General features: G+C 41.7%; 1 protein-coding gene across 6 annotated transcripts in view; it reads left to right on the forward strand.

Moving 5' to 3' along the window:
* The window catches only part of LOC138855328 (organic cation transporter protein-like), a 238,601-nt gene that overhangs the window by 167,371 nt on the left and 54,727 nt on the right, over positions 1–16,503 (forward strand). For all 6 annotated transcript variants that reach the window (XM_070104205.1, XM_070104207.1, XM_070104209.1 and 3 more), the window contains exon 4: positions 7,530–7,788. In XM_070104205.1, the coding sequence (XP_069960306.1) occupies positions 7,530–7,788 (259 nt within the window). The remainder of the gene's footprint in view (positions 1–7,529; positions 7,789–16,503) is intronic.

A 16,503-nucleotide genomic window follows, 5' to 3' on the forward strand; every position in this document is an offset into this window, starting at 1 on the left:
ACCACTTCCCTGAGCAGACGCATGGACTCAACCGTGGGATTACGCCTGTGCATCTTGCGTACAACATTGATGCAGTGGTTCTGTTCCCTGATGTCCTCATTGTAAAACCACCAGTCACGTTTATATGACCCTCCGCCTGTAATCTTAGGTATTGCTGCCTCAGCTGCACATGTGAAGGCCACCTGCAAGCTTTGAGCCGCCTCATCTGGGTCTTCTGGAAGGCGAGACTCCTCCCACCAACGCTCAATGACCTCCTGGAAGCACTGCCAGTCGGCCTTTTTTAGATTCCATCTGGGGGTAGGTGTGGGGAGCGGGCACCGCTGGACCATCAGCGTAGTGACCACTGCAAAGTGATCACTGGTGAGATGGGGGTGGACCTCCCATCTCGCGCTCTAGAGCAACCGCCTAGAGATGAGTGTGACATCCAAGCGGCCACCATAGTGATGGGTTGGCTCACCATTATTGAGGAGGGCGATCTCAGGGACCTCCTCCAGCATAGCTGCAAGGTGCCTCCCAGCTGCGTTGGTAGGAGAGAAAGAAGAAAGTATTGGGTGGTGGGCATTGACATCCCCAGCCACAACAAGACCCTCCCATGGGGCGAGTGCTGCCACCTCTGAGATGTCAAGGGTGTACCGAGAGCTTCTGTAAATATTGTAAACCATGAGAGGTCCATCCGCCAGGTGTAGGGTGACAGCCTGAACCTCTACGCCCTCCCCACAGTCGATGGGGTCAGTGGAGATTGAATGAGGGATAGTGGTCCTGACGTAGATCGCCGTGCCCCTGCCAGTCCCTTCCAGGCGCTGAAGGTAGGCAGAGAATCCCGGAATACGTGGCTGCATTTGACGTGACAAATCGGTGAGTGTCTCCTGAAACAGGAAGACATCAACCTCATCCTGAACTGCAGCTTCAATCACTAAGTGAATTTTCCGCTGCAGCCCACAAATGTTCCACTGGAGGATCTTCAAGGGCCGCAGAGGTGGCTCACTGATTCCATCTCTGATTGGGACTCGTCGTCCGTTGTTGGCGACTCCGGGGCCTCCTCCATCACAGACTGGAAGGACTCCTGGATGATGGCTTGAAGTTCCATTGAGTCTTTCCTCTCCAGTAGGACCACGCCCAGCATCCATGACAGGAGCTGCCTGCAGGCGCCCCTGTCCTCTGCCGACGGCAGCAGGCGACAGAGGAGCGCTGAGATGACCCCGATGGTTTTCTTCAGTCGATCCGGAAAGGATTCGACCATTACCTCTGCAGGCATTGAGCTGGACGACCCGTCGAGGCGGGGCTGGGTCACTGGGTATGTCTGGGTGGCTGTCGACACTGCAGCAGCATAAGCTGGGTGCACCCTGGGCCCGGCATGAGTGGCCATGGGCTTCCAAGTCCCCTGGCGGGGAACCTCTGCCTGACGCTGGCCGCTCACAGTAGGGGCCTGTCCTTGGGAAGAGGCCTGCTGGCCGTATGGCAAGGAATGTTGGTGCCCAGCTGGGACCTGCTGGGCATTGTGCCTGGCCTGTGGCTGTTTTTCCCAATGATTCTGCCTTCTTGGCCACCTTACCATCTGACGCCGCAGTTGACCGCGCTCCTGCAAACCAGTGTCTGCCCTCTGATGCCACTGCTGGGAACCCAGTGCTGGGAACTCGCTGGTATTGCCCTCCTGCGGTATCCGGGGAACCATGATTGGAGCCCATGCTGACTGTTGCTGGGCAGTTCCAAGGCTGGGTGGCGTCGGGGCTGTCGGGTCGTTCCGATGACGACCCTGCTGCCAGTGCTGCACCATCACAGGACAGCTCCGGTTCCAGGCATGGTGCCTCTTTGAGCAGTTGGCACACTTGGGCTCTGGCCGAAGGGCTTCGCCAGTTGGCTGTTTGAGGATTGCAATGCAGTCCTTCGAGTCGTGTGCCTTGCTGCACACACCACACTTCTCTCGCTGGCAGGTGGCTGCAATATGATTGAACTCCTGGCAGTTGAAGCATTGTACTGGGCCTGACAGGTATGGTCAGGTCTTGAATCTTCCACAGACCCCAAGGTCCAGGTGCATGTGAAGTGGACCTTTGTGGTGGATCAGCACCTGGTGGGTGGGCACCTTGTTCACCGTTGCAGTGAGTCGCTCCGCCTTGACAATATTGGGCACTTCCAAAATGGGGTCCAGTGGGAGGGGCACAGGGACGTGTAAAAGCACCCCCTTGTACACCTTCTCCGAAGCAACCAGTTCCACCATGCTGGGATGGGTCACAACCAGCCCCTTCAACTCCTCGTAAGAGTCTTTGTCCCGAGGAATGACCAGAACCTCGTTCCTGAGAGTGAACTCGCAGCGGAACTTGAGGTGGGGGAGACCTTCCAGATACCTTACAAACCCGTAGTTGGGAACCTTGAATTTGTTGAAGGCCCTGGTTGCTTGTGCCCAAGCTGAGCGGGAACTCCTCCTTCCACGTGGAGTCAGCCAGTCCCCGTCCACTGTGGAGGCCAACACAACTGGTGTATGGACCTGGGATGGCTCCATCCTTGCCACTTGAGGAGCTACATCCTCCTGGCTTCCTTCCACGACCCCTATGGCCATCTGGGGGTGCAAGTCTTCTTGGGTAGGGGCTGCCGACGGACCTAGTGGCAGATTGGTAGGTACAGTAGTCTCCACTGCATCCTTGGCCTTCTTGGTGGGGGCTCCCACCTGCCCCACTTCGTCCTCCAACTCGTCCCCGCATTCCAAGGAACGTTTAGGCCGCTCTCCTGGATCTGTCATGGTGACTGTAGGTGTGGGGACAGAGCCAGCAGCAGAGCTGCTGCCTGTGACCTCACAGCTGACAGGAGGGTCAGGGGAGACATGATAACGACATATAAAATACTGCACGGAATAGACAAGGTGGACAAAGACGGGATGTTCCAGAGAAGGGACACAGACACAAGAGGTCACAATTGGATGTTGAAGACTCAGATGAATCAAAGGGATGTTAGGAAGTATTTCTTCAGTCATAGAGTAGTCAGGCCGTGGAATAGCCTAGAAAGTGACGTAGTGGAGGCGGGAACCATATATAGTTTTAAGGCGAGGTATGATAGAGGTCATGGGGCAGGGAGAGAGAGGACCTAGTAGCAATCAGCGAAGAGGCGGGGCCAGGAGCTGTGAATCGACCCCTGCAACCACAAATTGGTGAGTACAAATAGGTGAGTACACACACACACACACACACACACACACACACACACACATACAAATTCATACACACACACACACACACACATACAAATTCATACACACACACACACACACACACACACACATTCACAAACTCCAGTACATAATGACGCAGGGTGTGACAATAGTCCATCTGGCAAAGTTTACATTTCGTTTGGTCTACATCTGGTGGTGGTGATTTAACCTGCCAAAGATACTTGTAACCCAGCCGGAGCCGGGCAGTAGTGACATCCAAGAGTCTGCTTATCTTTTTGGATGCACCATAGACATGTGGCTCCTCCTGCATGATGGAATGATGATAGATGGACTCATTGGTGTCAATCTCCCTGAGCCTTAAGTCCATAAAATTCAGTTGAAGTTCTTTTCGTATTATTGTTCTCAAACTACTACCTGACAAGCCAAGATTGTAATCTACTCCCTCTTTGAAAGCATACAGCTTAGCCAGTTTATCAGTTCTATCATGCATCTGAAGACCAATGTGAGATGGAATCCACAGCATGTGCACTCTGACTCCACTGTCCACAATCCTACCATACCTGTGTCTGGCTTCTGACACAAGCATGCCACAATTTATGCTTAATGAGTTGAGAGCATTTATGGATGACAGAGAATCAGTTACAATTAAACTGTCAATCTTTGATACATAGATGCATTTCAGTGCAAGGAGTATGGCAAACAGTTCTGTCTGAAGGGTAGAGGCCCAATTACTGATGCGTGCTCCAATTTCTTTAAGAGAGCCATCACTCTGTACGACAACAGCAGCACTACCAGCTGCACCAGTGGATTGGTGAACAGAACCATCAGCGTAAATAATTTGCGAGAGTGTGTGCTGTGTGACTAAGTTATCGATACAGCTTAAGGCCTCATGTTTGGCTTCAAGGCGAAGTTTTGGTTGTGATTTAAGAAGTAGTTTGGGGGGAAATGGAGGAATGGTAGTTTGGAATGGGGTAATATTCCATGGAGCGGAGAAGTGCCGCTGTTGCCTTACTTGACATAGATCATGTATCTAATTCATGCGGATGTCGGTTCCAGTTTTTTCGATCCATCTGGAGGAGTGTTCACCAGTGTTGAGGAAAGTTTGGAGGGCTTCTGTGCAGGGGTTTGAATGAGCTTGCCTGAGCATATTAACCCCAATTAGGATATTTCTTTCAGTAACACGATCTCTGATGCTTGGAATATCAAGTTTTTTGCATATTTAAAATTTTGGCAGTACGAGGGCATCCTAAAATGATCCTTATTGCTTCGTTCTGCAGTTTTTCCAGCCCTCCAAGCTTCCAGTCAGACACAAGAGCAAGTAGTGGCGCAGCATAATCAACCAATGATCTAATATAAGCAAGATACATCATTTTCACAATTTTAACATTAGCACCATACCTGGGGTGAAGCCCTGCCACAACTCTAAGTGCTCTTAGTCGTTCTTTGTATTGGCGACAAAGTCTTGTTACAACAGGTCCAAGTAGTGGAACCTCAAAGCCTAGATACCTGTATCTGCTTACATATTCTAGAAGAGACCCATCATGCAATTGGATCTGACGAACTGTGCCTCTCTGTCGAGGAGGACGCCTATTGAGTATCTTTGTTTTATCAGTAGAGATTATCAACCCCAGGTCCTGACACGAGGCTAGTACATGATTAAGAATGTTTTGGGTGTTGGAGAATCCGGTGGTGTGAATCATTATATCATCAGCAAAACTAATCACATAATGATGGGGCTGACTAGGCATAGCATTAAGTAATGCATTAATTAGAATATTGAACAGTGTGGGACTGAGCACACCTCCCTGAGGGGTTCCTAATTCAAAGTCTTTAGTTACACTTCTATGTCCCTGGAACAACACAGACGATTTTCTGTTGGACAGGTAGCCTTTAATCCAGCGGAGAAGCCATCCTCCAACATCCATTCTGGCAAGTTCACTAATGATTACAACCTGGGTTTATGAAATGTGACTAACTCGCAACTTTATACTCAACTGCACAGTCAATAGTATTACATCATGAATTAGTACACTTACCTGGGTGTTTATATCTGACCCGCAGTTACGCCCGGATATCCGATGTCTTGATTGAAGAATGTCGCACTACACTCTGTTGGGTCTTAACACTCATTGTTACACTGTTCATCAACAATTGCTCACACCATAATGTCACTAAAGAAGCTGATCACACTTCTCTGTAAGTGTTTATTGAGATTCTTTTTGTGCAAAATGAGCGGAATATTGTTCTTTGTTTGTTATCCCGGCACGTCAATGTCTCTCTCAGTAGAGTCAAAAGTAATCTGACCTCACAGCCTCCTACACCACTGCAGTGCCCCTAGAACATAAAAGAAAAACTGACCTAGTACCTTATGCTTCCTTGTCAAACTTCCTCCATGAAGCAAAGCAGAATGCCTGATTCTTTACCATAGTAGTAAAGTGGGAGCAGGATTTTCCTTAATTGTCCTGCTAAGGTAAGAGATGGACTGTCTCTTATTAAGCTACACTTTGCAACACTGGACTCTTGCAAGGAGTGGTGGTCACTTGACCACGTCGCATATTCATATTGCATCTGGGATCAATTACTTGCTGTAGCAATAAGCAAGATGTTTGCCCCTTCTGAGAGGGCTGGTCCCCTCATGGCTGAAAGGGGCTGAAGGGGGCCGATACCTCCCTCCTGGAGAAAATTTTTCCACTGCTGATGGGTGCTTGCTTAGTGTATAGCGTCACTCGTCTCGGCAGGCCTAGGAGCAGTCATAAGATGGCGCCAGCTCTGCAGATGTTTATCAAGAGATATCACCATAATCGTCAGAATTACGGGCCCTCCACTGCCACCATTTGTAACGTGGGGGTTCTTGGAGTTAAAGGTGTTGTAGTAATACACTTGGGTGTGGCTGGTAACACTTGTATATGCAGAGTCGTGAGGGGAATCCCAGCCTTGCCTTGTTCTCACCTGTAGGTCTATCCAGGAACTGAAAGAGGGGCATGGTAAACGACACTCACTTACGACATCATGTGACGTCACACATGTTAGCCACTACGCCTAGCAAGGGATCGTGTATATAAAATATGTAGCTGGTACTAACTACGATAATCAGATATGCTACACAAACTTATTCAGTAGCTATGCTGACACTTGGTCCTGGAACCTTGGTCACTCCACTTAATCCTGGAACCTTGGTCACTCCATTTAGTCCTGGAACCTTTGTCACTCCACTTAGTCCTGGAACCTTGGTCACTCCACTTAGTCCTGGAACCATGGTCACTCCACTTAGTCCTGGAACCTTTGTCACTCCACTTAGTCCTGGAACCTTGGTCACTCCACTTAGTCCTGGAACCATGGTCACTCCACTTAGTCCTGGAACCTTTGTCACTCCACTTAGTCCTGGAACCTTGGTCACTCCACTTAGTCCTGGAACCATGGTCACTCCACTTAGTACTGGAACCTTGGTCACTCCACTTAGTCCTGGAACCTAGGTCACTCCACTTAGTCCTGGAACCTTGGTCACTCCACTTAGTCCTGGAACCAAAGAGTCTGCACTGAAATGTTGGGCTTGTTTCATTACACCTGCTGCACCTGTCCACCTAGTTGTAAGTAGGTACTTAGGTGTTAATTGACTGTTGAGAGTGGCATCCTGGGGGACAAGAATAATCTAAGTCGTCTTAATGCTCTGCATAACTATGGGCGTTGTCTATAGTATGTCAATGATGTTAGCTAGTTTTGTAATAATTGTACCATTATTATTATTATTATTATTATTATTATTATTATTATTATTATTATTATTATTATTATTATTATTATTATTATTATTATTGTTATTATTATTATTATTATTATTATTATTATTATTGTTATTATTATTATTATTATTATTATTATTATTATTATTATTATTATTATTATTATTATTATTATTATTATTATTATTATTATTATTATTATTATTTTTATTATTATTATTATTATTATTATTATTATTATTATTATTATTATTATTATTATTATTATTATTATTATTGTTATTATTATTATTATTATTATTATTATTATTATTATTATAATTATTTTTTATTTTTTTATTATCACACTGGCCGATTCCCACCAAGGCAGGGTGGCCCGAAAAAGAAAAACTTTCACCATCATTCACTCCATCACTGTCTTACCAGAAGGGTGTTTTACACTACAGTTTTTAAACTGCAACATTAACACCCCTCCTATTCACTTGAATCCTTTTATCCTTGCCTTAATACCCAGAATTTGCTAGCTGGCTAGTATTAGAGTTGAGTAAATATTAAGTATTTATTTTAACCAAGGATCAATGTTATATATTATGTCGAGTTAATGATTTGTTATTTTTTTATTTCCACAGTTTGACTTAACATGTGAAAAAGCTTGGCTTCGTCCTCTTGGTGGTTCAATGTACATGACTGGTATGTTATTGGGAGCTATTATTATTGGTGATTTAGCTGATCGATTCGGAAGAAGAAAGGGAATCTTGGTGTCAGTACTTCTATATGGTTGTAGTGGAGTTATATGCTCAGTGTCTCCTAACTACTACATGTTCCTGTTGATGTGGCTCTTTACTGGTGCTGGAGACAGTGGCCTCGTTCTGGTCACATATATCTTGAGTAAGTACTTTATCTTATTTTTCTGTTTCATCCCTTCAAGAGAAGTTTCGCAATGGTACTAATTTTATATTTGCAACTATTTTATGTCAATATTTTTCAGGTAACAACTTTTACCTTCCTTTAGTAACTTACATTTTCTCTCGAAATCGCAAAGGATGGTGCTTGAACCCAGGCCTCATAATATCTTCCTTTAAAAGAAAGATATTAACAAGCAAACGACATATACCTCCTCCCATCTACTTGCAGGGTGAAAGTATTAGCTACGTTAAAACTCACAGAAATCTTGGTGTAGATGTACCCTTTAACAAATCCACTATACCACAACTAAATAAGAAATGCAAAATAGGCTAAATGCTCTGAAAGCTGTTGCTGGCTACAACGCCAACTATGGTGCTAATGTTAGAATTGTGAGAATTATGTACATAGCCTATGTTAGGTCCTTAATTGATTATGGTGCTCCCATGTTGATAGTAGCTAGAGAAAGTTCTCTCCAACCTTTGGAGTTAATGCAAAATGAAGCTCTCAGAATTATTCTTGGCTGTACCAAATTTACAAAGATTCTTAATAAGAGGAAGGAGTTTGGAATTTCTAGTATCAGCGATAGGATTGTTGAGATTAACACCATACTCGGTATTAGAATGTTAAGAAATGAACCAGGCAATGTTACAATGAATCTTACTAAATGTCTAGAAGTAAATACACACAGATTTAAATGGATTTCGAAAACATACAATTACATTAAGTTTTATAACCTGCATGAACTGTATCACAGTAGACAACAATAGAATTTCACCCCTCCATGGAAGATGTGTTCATTTAATATCACATACCTGCAAGCCCCTCCCAAGAAGCTCATTGCTAGTAATCTCTTCCTTATATCACTTGTTAAAGCAACTACTCAAGGAGAAATTTCTCGCCTAGCTGGTAGTAATAAGTTATCACAAGTTACATACACTGATGGATCTAAACAGGAGTCTTCTGGCAGGGCTGCATCTGCTCTTGTTGCCACCTCCCTAGTTAAGAACGATAATAAATTTGTTGAACTAGGCATAAGAATTAACAACTGGGCGTCTACATTGCAAACTGAATTGTTTGCAATCTTAATGGCGCTAAAGATAACTTGTGACACTGAGCTTGACTCCATCATTACTGATTCAATGTCATCATAGAAGGCTCTTGACTCATATAATGACTCCAACAATATGCTCATTGGAGAAGCCAGGTACAGATACTCAAAACTCCGGGACAAAGAAATAATGTACAATTGCTATGGATCCCATCACACACTGGATTACTCTTTCATGATAAAGTTGATATGTTAGCCAAGAAGAGTACCCAGAAGAAGAATGTAGAATATAACTTTGGTATATCTGTGTCTAACATTAGGAATAATATTAGGAGAGAAGTAAATAATGAAAATGATTGTTTTAGGAATGAAGTTAGAAGTTTGAGTAGATCTATAACCCACTATGATAACATGAACGTAGATAAATATGTAGATAAATACTTCTTGCAGTTTGGGAGACACACAGATGATGATCAAACTAAATGTAAATTATGTGATCAGGCATATGGTCACTCTCTTGAACACTATGTGCTTAATCGTCCACTTATTGAGGAATACAGAGACAGACATGTTAAGATACCATATTAATGAAAATCTGATACCAGATATAGTAAGCAAATTTCCTAAATTTGCTTGTAACAGATAAGTGAACTGTAGATATGTAGATATAAATCCAAATATACATCTGTTAATCCTTTCGGGGCCTAGTTCCTAGGCCTTTTGTGTGTCCATATGCTATTGTGTTACCGTCCACTGGATGGATATGGGGTGCACAATACTCTAGCCACTTCGGTGGTGCAATCTTGAACACATGACAAGTGAGTGCTGAAACACACTGATTTATGAGTTTTTGGACTTACTTGCAATGGGTTTAAAAACTACCAATTCTGTGATTTTATTTAACTAACACAAATTTTCAATATTACTTGACAACATACTCTCTTCAGTATTAATTGCTTTGATAATTAAACCCAAATAAGTTCTTTATACACAGGTCTACATACATAGATTTTAATGAGTGCCTGTAGTCTATACTTTTAGTCATTCCTCACTAACATAATGCAGTCATACAAAGGAATTATTTCTTATTTTGTTAAATAATAGCAAACAAGGCAGTGTCTCTTTATTGGGTTGTTGAAGGATGATTCTCACTTCCTGTTCAATACTGACAACGTGACTGATAAAGTGTCAATTCAACACTGGCTTTATAAAACTGGTGAAGGTATCACACTACTTCATTTGTTGAAAGAAAATTATAGAGCTTGTTAACCTACCCACTGGTGCTGAAACTTGATGAAAAAGCAGAGAAGAATCATACCAAACATTCCTATTTGGTATGATTCATCACCATTCAGGTGTAAATAAATGGTATAAAATACCGACACAATGGAAATATAAACACAAATGCAGTATAATGTGATCCTTTATTGACAACGTTTCACCCACACAGTGGGCTTTTTCAAGTCACACACGGATCTGACTTGAAAAAGCCCACTGTGTGGGTGAAACGTTGTCAATAAAGGATCACATTATACTGCATTTGTGTTTATATTTCCAACATTCAGGTGTAATGTGACCCAATGAATAATGTATTCTAAGGTTCTTGGTACATTGTGCATTCCAAATGACTAAATATTGTATATATAAGAACCTTCCTGAAAAAAGAATGCTGAATCTACTTATAGGTGTCAGAGGCACCTGATAGTTACTACGATCAGTCCTTTAAATGCACATTGTTCCTCGTAATATTACTATCACGAGGGACAGGGTTATCAAACAGATAAACTGAAGCAAAATAAATCCCCGAAACCCAATGAGTTGTTTTCAAGGGAATTTTTTGAATGCAAGATGGAACTTAGTCAGCCATTAACGCGTGTGTTCAATGCGTCCATCCTAACTGGTATTGTGCCGAAGATGTGGAAGATGGCTAATGTAGTTCTTATATTCAAGTCAGGGGATGAGTTCATTCAATCAAATTACCATTCAATAAGTCTATAGTATGCAAATTATTAGAATGAATTGTAGCTGACATTATTAGAAGTCATCTTGAAGAGTATAATTTGATTAATGAATCTCAGTATGGGTTCACGAGAGGTCGTTCCTGCCTGACAAATTTACTGACGTTCTTCAATAAAACATTTGAGGCAGTTGACAGTAATGAAGAATATGATATTGTTTATTTGAATTTCAGCAAAGAGGTTCTAAGGAAAGTGGCAGCTCATGGAATAGGAGGGAAAGTTCCAGGATGGATAGAGGCATGGCTTACAAATAGAAAGCAGAGAGTTTCCATTAATTGGGTCAAATCTGAATGGGGAATAGTCACTAGTGGCGTTCCACAAGGATCAGTTTTAGGTCCTCTGTTGTTCATAATTTACATTAATGGCCTTGATGAAGGGATTACGAGTGACGTGAGCAAATTTGCTGATAATACAAAAATAGGCCGTATGATTCATTCTGTGGAGGATACCAATGAATTACAGGAGGATTTGGACAAATTAACATCTTCGTCTGAAAAGTGGCAGATGAAGTTCAATGTGGACAAGTGTAAAGTACTTGTTCTTGGTAATGAAAATAACCCTCGAAGCTATAAACTAGGTGAAGTAGAGCTTGGTCATACAGAATGTGAAAAAGACTTGGGAGTCATGGTAAGCAGAAATCTAAAGCTAAGACAGCAGTGCTTAAGTGTGCGAAATAAGGCTAACAGATTACTGGGATTTATTTCAAGAGTGTAAGCAACAGAAGTCCAAAAATTATTTTACAGCTCTATACATCACTAGTGAGGCCTCATTTGGATTATGCCGCTCAGTTTTGGTCTCCTTACTACAGAGATCAAATCAAATTAAATCAAGTTTATTCTCTATAAGATTACAATGGGGGTTTACATATTATATAAAACTAATTACAGACAGGGCCACTATCACATCTAGCATGACTAGGCATTTCGGGCATTTTAATGTGTTTAAGTGGATGATGGGCATAAATAAAGGTGATATTAATAAGTACCGAGCTTGTCGAACCAAGTAAGAACCAGAAATAATGGATTTAAGTTGGATAAATTTTGATTTAGAGAGGACATAGGTTAGTACTGGTTTTCGAACAGAGTTGTGGATGCATGGAACGGTTTTCCGAGTAAGGTGATCGAGGCTAGGACCCTGGGTAGCTTTAAAAAGAGATTGGACAAATATATGAGTGGGAGGGGCTGGGTTTGGTTGCTGTCGTGGATACGGGAGTAAATTCTTGAGTAATTTTGAGTAGGGTTGGTTTTGATAAGAACCTGTCTTTTATGGGCAAGTAGGCCTTCTGCAGTGTTCCTCCATTCTTAAATTCTTATGTAATATGTTGTAATTTTCATTAATTGTGGGAGTGGATAGTGTAGTCAGCGCACTAATGATAAGTACCATCTACCTGGGGTTCGCTTAACACTTACTGCTACCAGGATGTTGTTCTGAGGATCAGTGCCTCCATGACCCAGTCCTTGACCAGGCCTCCATGGGTACATAATTAATCTGATCCCCTATACTTGTGATTTAAAAATAATTACTAAAAAAAAATCCTTGTTTTTAGATTTGAAATAAGACCAAAATGAGTGAAATATAATAAACACTTTAGCAAATATTTAGCATTGAAGATGACACAGTTGACTGTCATATGACAACACGCACACTGACTGGGTGAAGTTAGTTATTGTTTTTTAAAGATTTTTATGTACGTCACATAGTCCCTCATTTCCTCAGACCTATTAAACACCTCAAATGATGTAGCTGAAGTCTTGGCAGTAAGGATTGAAAACGAAAATCTTCCCATTATGGTTGTAAAGCCTCCGGTTGCAACTTTCCAGCTATCTGGAAAATTTCCCAACTACTGCCCCAAACATCTTGCTACTTGGAAATTTCAACATGATACACCTAAAATGGAGGAGTATACCAAATAATATTTTAGCAGAGATCGCCCCAGGAGGCAACTCAGATGAAAATTCACACACACGCGATCTATTAAATCTCTGCACAAAATTCACTTTATACCAACTAGAAAATGTGCTAGACCTCATTTTCACTAACAATGACTGATACATAATACAACCTTATCAAAGATAATATACTCAGATTACAGCTTAATTGAGGTACGGACATTTATGCACAGGGATCCTGACCAGCAAAACGTGATCAGTTATGAGGGTGTCTTCACAAAATTCAACTTCAGTAACAAAACATTCAAGGGAACAAGTCAACCATGTCCTTAATGAAACAAGCTGGGAAGATATCCTAAACAACATGGATTTGAACCTTTGCTTAGAAGAAATTAACTCTGTGGCACTTGAGGTTTGCTCAAGACACGTTCCATTAAGAAAAACAAACGGAAGATGTAAACTAGAAAGAGAGAGATGCTCCATATACAGGCGAAGACGAAGAATCACAGAGCTGCTGAATGGGGCCAATATATCTGAAGTACGAAGGGAGGCACTGGTCAATGAAATAGCAAAATCGAACTTAAGCTTAAGGAATCTTCCAGGAGAAAAGAATCTCTGGATGGGGCATACACAGATGACAGCAAAGAAATGAATGAGATACTGAAGTTCCAATATGACTCAGTGCTCAGCGAGCAGCTGCCCAGACTAACGGTCGACAATCTAATTGAATTCTTTATCACCAAAACCCAAAATTTGGTCATCTCAAAAGTCTCTGATATTATCCTAACACCAAAAGACTTTGAAAAAGCAATAAATGATATGCTCATGTACTCTGCCCCAGGCCTAGACTCATGGAACTCCGTATTTATGAAGAATTGCAAGAAGCCCCTGTCGCATGCCTTCAGCATTCTATGGAGAGGGGTCATCCCACACTCACTAAAAACAACAGACATAGCCCCACTCTACGAAGGTGGCAGTAAAGCAATTGCAAAAAACTACTGACTGATAGCATTAACATCCCATATATAATTTTTTGAAAGAGTTCTAAGAAAAGAGATACCCATCAATTTCACAACCCAGGGCAACATGGGTTTAGAGCAGGTCGCTGCTGCCTGTCCCAGCTACTGGGTTACTATGACAAGGTCCTGGATAGTAATTAAGATAAACAAAATACAGATGTGGTGATGTAGTATACACTGATTGCAAAAGCCTTCGACATGTGTAACCATGGTGTAACTTCCTGACAAACAGAACATAAAGAGCAACAGTAAACAGAGTAAAGTCAGAGGAAGCTACGGTGATAAGCTCTGTTCCACAAGGCACAGTACTCACTCCCATCCAATTCCTCATCATGTCTGACATAGACAAATATGTAAGCCATAGCTCCGTGTCTTCCTTTGTGGATGACACTAGAATTACCATGACAGTGACCTCCACTGAAGATACCGCAAGACTCCAAGCGGACATCAACCAAATCTTCAAATGGGCCACTCAAAACAATATATAATTGAAAGAAGAAGAATTTCTTACACTCAGATATAGAAAACTTGAGGACATTAAAACCGTATCAGGGTTTATAACAAATTCTAATTATACAATAGAGTGAAAAGCTAATGTGAAGGACCTGGGAGTGTTTATATCAGAGGATCTCACCTTCAAAGACTGTTACAAAAAACGCAATTCTAAAAGCTTAGAGATCTCCAGTGAATACTAGAAAGGACTGCCCTTCTAGCATCCAGCCTGTTACTGGGTTTTCATAACAAGTAGTCAGTATCCTTGTCCAATTATCCATTAAAATTTAGTATGGTTCAATAGTGCTTTAGGATTACAACTGGTAGGCTACTAACTAGAGAAATTAAAATTTAATAAATTTATTAAGTCTATAAATTGTCTAGAGGTATATTATCAAAGTAAATTAAATCACATCAATCAAAATAAAATCAATCTCTCGAGTTCAATATTATTGTGCTGAAAGCACATATCACATTTATAATTCTTAAGTACCGTCAGGTACATTAACATTTAATAAGATATTACAAATATGTACAAGTAAGTGTGTGTATGCGTGTAAGTGCTCTTAAGTAGTTAACTATGTCTCTAGACTCGAATAAGACTTAAACAAGTGACTGACAAAGTCCTCAAATAAACTAACTTCTTGACCGACTGGCAACCCGAACAGTCTGCTTGAACAACAAAGAATGCTAAGCCCAATAGCAATGCAATATCAAGCGACTGCGACACAGAATCAGGAACAAGGAGATAATATAACGACATTAAGTAGGGACCATCTGCAGATCCTCCACAAAAGTTACAAAACTCCCATAATACTGAATCTACGTTCAGCATAGGAAAACTGTGACTGTGACAATACACAGGAACCAGTACAAAATTAGGTCAGAAGCTATAGCTCAGGACCTGAGATACTCAGAGTGTCTAAGCGACACACAACCTCAGTACAACGTCGAAAATCACAAAGTCTTTACAATGTTCTGTGAACAAAGTTCTACAGAACTAACAAGAAGAATGAGACAGACAATCTGTCCAACCACCAAGCGAGTCTACAGCAGACTGACTACTTCACGAGAGGTGAGGACACCCCCCCTCGATCACGTGATAGCTACGTGGACAACTGCAGCTCAGAAGCCGGCAGTATAACGAGCGACAAGCGATAATTACAGTAGTTTGACAATCAAGACTAACTGAGCACATTTTATATACATCCTAACAACATAAGTCAAATAAGAATATAACAGTCAAATAATAATATAAAGTCATACATTTACGATTTAGCTATTATCGCAAATATAAGCAATATAAAATTAAATGAAAAGGTAATATACATTATATATACATAATAATCATTGTAACCCATTCAGGGGTTGCAACACCCCCCCCCAACACGACAGAGGGTCGCACTAGGAGTTGCATGAATGTCTTTTACATTATTTCTGGTTACTCATATCAATATTATATAATATAAAAATTAAACATCAATCAGAGTCTCTCTTGTGCCAAGCACCTCTACAATTTCACAGCGTCCGTCACTAGGATATGCCCCTAGGTACTAGGGCAGTACACAGTATCGTATCTCTTCATACTCGTGGTTATGTACATCAGTGTAGAGGCAGGATAGCGTAGACGAGCAGGGCACTGAGGCTCGATCATAGTAGAGGAGACTGCATTCCACTCTTAAGTAGTGGTTGTGGAATGCTAGGCAGTATGAACATCTGAGTATGAAACAGCTTAAGGTGTGTAGTGAGGGGGGGTCTGCGACAGGACAGTGTTGCGTCACGCAGTACATCACCCGCACCACACTACTCACTCAACACTCAGCTTGTCTCCTCCTCACACAACATTACTGTGAATATATAAATATAATAATTAGACATGACATGAGTATATATAGTTAATATGGGCTGGAGGGATTAAGTTACTTTACTGAATTTGACATAGCAAGTAACAAAAGGTATTTGGGCATAAAATTACGTAAATTTTAAATGGGGAAGTGCCCAAATACACGTCAAAATGTTCCAAGGACACCACAAGAGCTAGAGCCTCTTTCTCAATAGTGGCATAATTTTTCTGGTGTCGTTTAAGCTTAGATGAATAGTAACATATAGGATGGAGAATGTCAGTGGATGTTGACTGTTGGAGCAGTACAGCACCCACTGCATAACCACTCGCATCTATATGTAAAAAGAAGGGAAGATTGAAATTAGGACTCTTTAACACAGGAGCAGAG

Source organism: Cherax quadricarinatus, chromosome 89, assembly GCF_038502225.1.
Source record: "Cherax quadricarinatus isolate ZL_2023a chromosome 89, ASM3850222v1, whole genome shotgun sequence".
In the NCBI taxonomy this organism is placed as follows: Eukaryota; Metazoa; Arthropoda; class Malacostraca; order Decapoda; family Parastacidae; genus Cherax; species Cherax quadricarinatus.